Source organism: Aedes albopictus, chromosome 1 (assembly GCF_035046485.1).
Source record: "Aedes albopictus strain Foshan chromosome 1, AalbF5, whole genome shotgun sequence".
In the NCBI taxonomy this organism is placed as follows: domain Eukaryota; kingdom Metazoa; phylum Arthropoda; class Insecta; order Diptera; family Culicidae; genus Aedes; species Aedes albopictus.
In genome coordinates, this window is record NC_085136.1 from 2,966,227 (window position 1) to 2,974,377 (window position 8,151).

An 8,151-nucleotide genomic window follows, 5' to 3' on the forward strand; every position below is an offset into this window, starting at 1 on the left:
AATTTACTAAAAATGTCCAGCTTTCGAGCGTTTTCAAATGTTTTTCAAGTCATGAAGGTTTTTTTTCTGGAAAATCCATGGAAAAAAAACGAAAAACGAACAAAAATATTATAAGTTTACAATGTTTCTATTATACACGCTAACATATAAATTATTTTTGATATGGAAATATTCCAACTAAAAATAAAAAAACCCAAATTAATCCACCTAGTGGTGATAGTGCCTTTCTCGTCGAATATGTTCTCCAATCTTTCCGTCGACGTAAGTCAAAGTGTTCCTGCATCCGGATATTTTTGAAGTAAATAAAGCATTTTATCAAAGCCATCTTTGAATTGACTTAAAACTTATTGATGGCACATAGTCCGACGTTATGTTCAACGTATAAGCAGGGCTGAATAATATCAGACTTATCAGTTGACTGCTTGAACACTGCTTTTGGTTTACATTTTACCACTTACCGATTGTCCTTGATGTGGTCTTAGTCTAGTTTCATGCAAATTATTAATAAGTTTTCCTAGAAAGTCGCGAATCGATGTACCGCATGCATGGGTGTGGTTCATTTGTGCATTTTGCCAGTTCCGGCAAGACACTCGAAACTGGTTCCGGAACACTACCGGTAGTCTTAAATGTGGCTTGAGACTATTTTCTTGCTGACCGTTCTTCGCGCTATCGAAGAAGCCGTTATTAATTGTGCTGCGTGCATGCGTTTGGTTCCGTTTTACATTTGACCACTTCCGGCGGGGCACATTGAACCAGTCACTATTGGTTTTCCAAAGTGTGGTCTATGATTGTTTTTCTTGTTAACCGTTCATCAGGTTACCTAAAAAGTCATTTAATATGTCGCATTTATGGGTTTGGTTTTCCTTTACATTTGACCACTTCCGATGGGGCACCCGTAATCGGTTGTGGAACACTACCGGTTGTCCCAAATATAGCATAGCATAGCATAGCATAGCATAGCCGACCGTACACATCCTGGGGTGGCTGTCGATAGAGACGTTTAATGCGCCAGAAAAGTTGCCTGGGATTTGACAAACCTTTCATTTAACGAACTCTCGACACCTGGCCAGGTCCTTACGATCAGCGGGGATGGGGAGGAAATGTTGATTTGATATCTACTCAGAATATGTCCAAGAACTTGGCCCACTTCATAGATATCTGGATTTGGAAATTGGATAGGGTTTAATGGGGTGCTTTCCTTGGCGAAAAAGCGTACGAGAAATTGTCATGTTGACAAATGTTAACCAAAAAATTTTACTTACAAGTGTGTAATATAAATCAAAGCAAATCAGAAAGATCTCACCGGTTTGTCTGATGATCGTCAAAAAGATGCTGCAACGGCTGCACGTCAATCTTGATCCCCAACAATCCATCGTCAACGTCATGACGAGCCAGAAATTCCGGAATCCACTTGATCTTCCACAATAAATCTTCAATCAATCCTACAGTCAACTCGCGCACTGTAACTGTAAGCTTCTTACGTTGTATCCCCAGCTCAACAAAACAGGATTTCCAAACTCGATTCTAATTTTCCGATATATTTTCCTTTAGAGTATCAGCCGAATTGAAGTTTCGTCGTACAAAAATAAAAATTCACCCACTACCGGTTGTCCCAAATATGGCCGGAAACTTTTTTTGAAAATAAAAAGAAAATCGCGATAAGTACTGTTCCTTTGAATTCCACAAAGAATTTGCATCCTTTGATAGATACGTATTTCGACCTCAACTGTAATGTCTTCCTCAGTGTCTTGTACTTGACTCGACTCCTTTTTTTGCCAAATCAAAATGCCTAAAAATCCGCGATTTCATGTGTCGCATTTTTATTTTATTTATTTGGCCATTTCCGGCGGGACACCCGGAACCGGTTCCGGATCACTACCGCCTCAGATATGTTCTGAGAATATTTTCCTGCTAACTGTTCATCAGGATATCAAAAAAGCCACTATTTGATATGTCGCATGCATGGGTTTGGTTAACTTTTATACCTGCCCACCTCCGACAGGAGGTTCCGATATGGTCTGAGAATGCTTTCCTGCGCACTGTTCATCAGTTTATCGAAAAAGCCGCGGTATGATATGTCGCATGCATGGTTTTAGTTCAATTTTATATTTGGCCACTTCCGGCGGGACACCCGGAACCGGTTCCGGAACACAACCGGTCAAAATATGGAGCATACTTTCCTGCTTACCGTTCATCAGGATATCAAAAAAGCCACTATTTGATATGTCACATGCGTGGGTTTGGTTAACTTTTATACTTGACCATCTCATCGGGAACCGGTTCCGGAATACTACCGGTTCCGATTTGGTCTGAGAATGTTTTCCTTCTTACTGTTCATCAGGTTATCGAAAAGGCCAAGGTCTGATATGGCACATGCATGAGTTTAGTTCACTTTTATGTTTATCCGCTTCCGGCGGGACACTCGGAACCGGTTCCGGGACACTACCGGTTCAGATATGGTCTGAGACCATTTTTCTGCTTACCGTTCATCAAGTTATTGAAAATGCCGTAGTTTGATGTGTTGCATGGATGGGTTTGTAGCGTTTTCATATCTGGTCCCTTCCTGGGGTACCGGTTCGGAACACCTAAATGGCCATAACTTCGGAACGGATGGACCGATCCGAACCATTTTCAATAGGAAACAATGGGACCAGATTCCGCGTCGAATCAACCGTCGGTCATTAAAATCGGTTGAGGTTTACTGCCAAAAAGTGATGTGAGTTTTTTTGTACACATACACACATACATACACACACACATACACACACACATACACACACACATACACACACACAGACATCACCTCAATTCGTCGAGCTGAGTTGATTGGTATATGTGACTCGACCCTCCGGGCCTTCTATCAAAAAGTCATTTTTCGAGTGAACATATAGCCTTTCCAGTACACTCAGTGTACGAGAAAGGCATATAAAGTCGAAAATTTAGAAAATTTCGAAAGTCAATAAATTACGTAACGCTATGAGAGGGGGGGGGGGGGTTATGGTTTAGCAAAGGTCTCGTACAAAAAGGGTGACACCGGGGGGTTGGGGATTTAAAATGATCATTTTTAGCCTGCACAATAAATGAATGCAATGAATGCACGACATGTGCAAATAAATCGCAGATAGATGAATGTTGTTCTATCTGCGATTTATTTTAATATAAAAGGCATGTTCGATCATTTAAGTATTTTAGTTATTCCCCAAAAATTTGTATAATGGTTCTATATCTGTTAATTCAATCCGGTCAATTTGTGTGCTTTGCGGACGGTATTGACATTATCGCCGGAACATTTGGAACGGTGGCAGAGCTGTACACCCACCTGAAACGCGAAGCAGCAAGGGTCGGACTAGTGGTGAATGCCTAAAAATTACATGCTTTCAGGCGGAACCGAACACGACCGGATCCGTCTGGGTAGTAATGTTACGATAGACGGGGTGGTGGAGGAATTCGTCTACCACGGATCCTTACTGACGACTGACAACAACGTGAGCCGTTAAATTCGAAGGCGCATCATCAGCGGAAGTCGGGCCTACTACGGGCTCCCGAAGAAGCTGAGGTCTAAAAAGATTCACCCACGCACCAAATGCACCATGTACAAAACGCTAATAAGACCGGTGGTCCTCTGCTCTACGGGCACGAGACATGGACCATGCTCGAGGAGGACCTGCAAGCACTCGGAGTTTTCGAGCGACGCTTGCTTAGGACGATCTTCGGCGGTTTGCAGGAAAACGGTGTGTGGCGTAGGATGAATCATGAGCTCGCTGCACTCTACGCCGAACCCAATATCCAGAAGGTAACCAAATAAAGGGTTTAAGGTAATGTATCTTAACCCTCTAATACCAAAATTTTTGATTTTGTTCTGAATATCATTTTTCGTCATCTAAAATCGATTTAAACATGTTTTGGAATATGATTCTTTTGAATTCTCGATTTCGTGAATTTCAGTTTTTGATTTTTCTAATTTTTATTTTTGAACATCCTCACACTTTTATATTTTTCCTGGAAGCCAATTTAGGGATCGGATTTTTTGAGATCAAATCATTTTGAGATTTTATGATTATTATTAAAACATAATTATTTTAATTTTTTTTTTACAGATAATTTTATTTTCCGTGTAATTTTAAGGAAAATAATTTTAGAGTGTATTCCCTTAAACTATTAATGAAGGATAGAATAATTTGGGAAAAAATTAAAATATGTTAATTGTAGCGATTCAATACAAAATAAACAATGACTTCTAAAAGGTGACTAAAACATCAATTTTTAAATGACTTTTAAAAAATGTAAATACGCTTTGAAATACACCAAAAACCATTTTGAGATATACAGAACAGTCCTAAATATCAGTCAAAAATATAAAAAAAAAAAATATTTTCCTCGAAACAAAAATTACAAAAATGCTCAAACTATACCCCGTCTAAAGGCGGGATTGGGTATTAGAGGGTTAATCATTTGTTTCAAAATCTTGCTTTTGTCTTAATTTTGGTGGGGCCCTAAAAAATGGAGGCCGGAGACCATGGCCCTCTGGATCCCTTGAATCCAGTCCTGCGTATAGAAATGAACGGATTAGAAGCACGCTGTCTGAAACATGGCTTATTACATTTTTTTTGTTAATTATTTCCTGGCAAATTCCGTTAATAATAAAAGGGTACAAAAATATATTTTGATTGGTTTGAAAATGAACAAATTATAGCTTTGAAGCGTCCTAAAACGACTAACTGCCAAAATGGCCCCACACTCTATTTCACACAGCCGCCAAATTTCCATTAACATAGGGTATTGGTTCCCTTCTTAAGCATGTGGCTCCCATTTTCATCCTACGAAAAACAAAGGATTGGAGCGCTGTTTGTTTTGTTTCTTATTTTTGTCGCTTGTTTTCGAATAGGATGAATATGGGAGCGTGAGATTAATGATGGAACACATACCCTATTACCAATTTAGATGAATAGATAAATACTGCATCAACACTTATATTATTACAATACTTATAAATAATGATATTGGTTTAAAGCACAAAATTGACACTTACTTTGGGGTTTTGGCACATTTCTTTTGACCTGCATCCATTTGTACGTTGGTGCATTTTGTTGATTTTGCTGTTGAATTGAATCATGCCTTGTTGATAGGACATGACTGTTTTCACCACTGTGCGTAGCTACATTGCTGCTGCCGACGGTGCTAATTTTTGCCTCTATTTCTAAGCCTTGTGAATCGAGGTTTCCACTAGTAGTATATCCCGATGAACAGTTTTGTTGAGCGTGATGTATGCCGTTCTCAGAATACAAACTGTGCGTCCAGGAAGCATTTGGTATTGGATGGTGCAATTGATGATCACTAGAATTTTCACTTATTGCTGACATACCACTAAATGAACCATAGCGGTGTAAATGCAACTTATTTTCTTGAACCGCCAAGCTTTCTCCGCAGTCTTGTTGACTATACATGTAATCTAAATTAGTATAGCTCATACCATTATCAGCACTAATAATTCTTGTCTGCGGGAAGGGTCCAGGTGTGACCTGACTATTATTATAAATCATATTCTGTGCTTCACTATCAAAGTAAAGATCTGATGGAGAGTTCGAAGTTGTAATTCCATATTCTATAGCCGAAGGACTATAAAGATGAGAATGGGAGTATTGTTGAGGAACTGAGTTTGATGAACAATTGATTACTGCACTATTTGTATTGTTAACTGGTTGAGAAGCAAATGGTGTAGCTTCTGGTGGATTACTGCAGTTGACAGTAGACGCCGTTTGTCGCTGATGATAATAGTGATTATGGTGATGATTCGAAGGCAAATAAGGATATCCATCTGATCCTAGATCGCTTCCCTGAAAACCACTTGCGTGCATTGCATGGCTTCCATACACGCTCACATCAATCATATTGAGCCACAAAGTACACTTGATATGCTGTCACGCTTCACTTTTCAGAAAATTATCATCTTCACTTACTTATTTGTGAAGATATGAATGAGATATTTGCATTTTTCTTTTACTTCTCACGATATGAACTCCAATAATAACTCTTTACTTTTTAAACACACAATCAATCTTCTGAGCACAGTTGCGACGGAAGCACGCGAAGTTGTTGCTATATGAACAAACCGTTTGATACTGAATCAGATACACTAAACACACGCGCATTGAAGTGGGTATCATATAAAAAGGCTATGAAAAAGGTTGTATATAGTTGTCTCGTTTGCACATCATAGCTTTATTCCCTGCTTTCATTTCTTTCATTCTTACGATGTTTTCGAAAACAAACCCGCTAACCGGTATTGCTTTACTGCTCTTCGAATGTGTCTGCTCAGGCATTCATGATGATGGGCGGAGCCATATGGACCAATAGGAATCGTTCTTTTCGACTAATAATAAAACACAAAGATATTCTCTGAACTTGCTGTCTAATTTTCAACATTATATTGAGAATGTTCATTTGTTTTGAATGGGATTAACATTTATTTAAGCAGAATACTTATAATATTTAGCTTGGGCAAAGTAAATATTGAAACATACTTGTATCAATGACAAGCATAGTACTTTATGATATAAACTACATATTTCCCATCATATAATTGCACATTGACAAATAAAAGTCATCTTCATACGTTTTAAGGCTTTTTACGGCATCATCAGCATCGGCAGCCATGTTGGATATGAGCCTCAAAATTTCAAAGTGATAATTCTCTGCCACCAAAGCGTATATTCGTATGAAAAAGTATCATCCTATATGCTCACTCGCAGTGATTACGATGATACTTTTTCCGCTGCGTTGCTGCAGAATTGACAGTTTTTTATCAATTCAAAAATGCGAGGCAAACAATCATTGAAAAGCAAAAAGTCAATGATTCGTTTGAAAACTTAGTGATGCAGTAAGACACCTTAACCGTTCAACATTTTCATAATAAATTGCTCAAGAAGCAATTAGGGTGGGTTTATGATATAAACTACATATTTCCCATCATATAATTGCACATTGACAAATAAAAGTCATCTTCATACGTTTTAACGGTTCAACATTTTCACAATAAATTGCACAAGGGGCAATTAGGGTGGGTTTAAAAGGATTTTTTTTTACATACATAACCGCCTTCGCCTAACAAGCACATTTTTATATCAAGTGGAAAAATTGAATATCGATACGTTGGAGATAAGTACATTACCTTTGTCATGTACACTCATTTCTGTTTTTAGACAATGGATGCGTCCGCGCAAAAAAAGTCCGTATAAAAAAAGTTCACGTAACTTCGAGAAATCGCGCAAAAAAATTCAAAGGAAATTTTTTTTACACGATTTGCCCTCCGCAAATTACCAGAATCGCGTAAAAAAAGTCGCATAACATCGAGAAACTCGTGTAAAAACAGGATTGAGTGTATTAGTTTTGAAATTGTTGATACTGTAAGAACTTGTCTATGGTCTGCCTCTCGTAATCTTTTCCGCAGTCACGAACGTCTGGTGGAGTGTCAGTTAAATACATTTTTTTTTGCAATTGAGTTACAATGCCCGTTTACGTTGTAATGAACGAATGCATTTCACTAACTTTGATAATGCATCCGAATGCTCTTTTCGCAGCATGATTAGCAACATTACTTACCTTACTGGTCAGATTAAGACCTGAGTGTCCTCTGCTGTACGTAGGAGCAACATTAGTTTACATTCTCAACTGCAACCTAGCTACCCTCACTTTTGTTCAGCGTGTGCGATTCAAATTTTTAATCTTTACTAAATCTGTCGCTCAACACCTGCTTTTTTAAAAGATATAAAAAAAAAGAAACACTCACTCAACTGGCATATTGATGCTTTAGTAACGTAATTCTGGATTAGAGTGGGTCATCCGTTATATGGGAATGTGGAAAATTTGATGGCATCACATCAGATCAAAGTGTTTTGGGTCCCATTTCAGGACCCAAATAACTGTGCAAAATTTGGGCACGATCGGTTATGTCTACGTTTTGCGCATCGCGATTGAAGTTTGTATGGGATTTATCATGGTAAAACATACTTTTTGCATTTCTCTCATGAGAAGCTCGAGTTATTCTGGAATCATGTAACCGATAATGTGTAAACATAACCTAGGGTGTCCTGAAAAACTTTGTTTATGATCACGAAGTGATCTGATGCCTATTTAAAAAATATAGCGTTGGCA

The 8,151-nt window shown here is 38.3% G+C and overlaps 1 protein-coding gene across 1 annotated transcript in view; it reads right to left on the reverse strand.

Moving 5' to 3' along the window:
* LOC109409653 (homeotic protein labial) overlaps positions 1–6,145 on the reverse strand; it is a 45,774-nt gene extending 39,629 nt beyond the window's left edge. The window contains exon 1 of the mRNA XM_019683114.3: positions 5,030–6,145. Coding sequence (XP_019538659.2) covers positions 5,030–5,888 — 859 coding nt within the window. The 5' untranslated portion in view covers positions 5,889–6,145. The remainder of the gene's footprint in view (positions 1–5,029) is intronic.
* Positions 6,146–8,151: the final 2,006 nt, after the last annotated feature.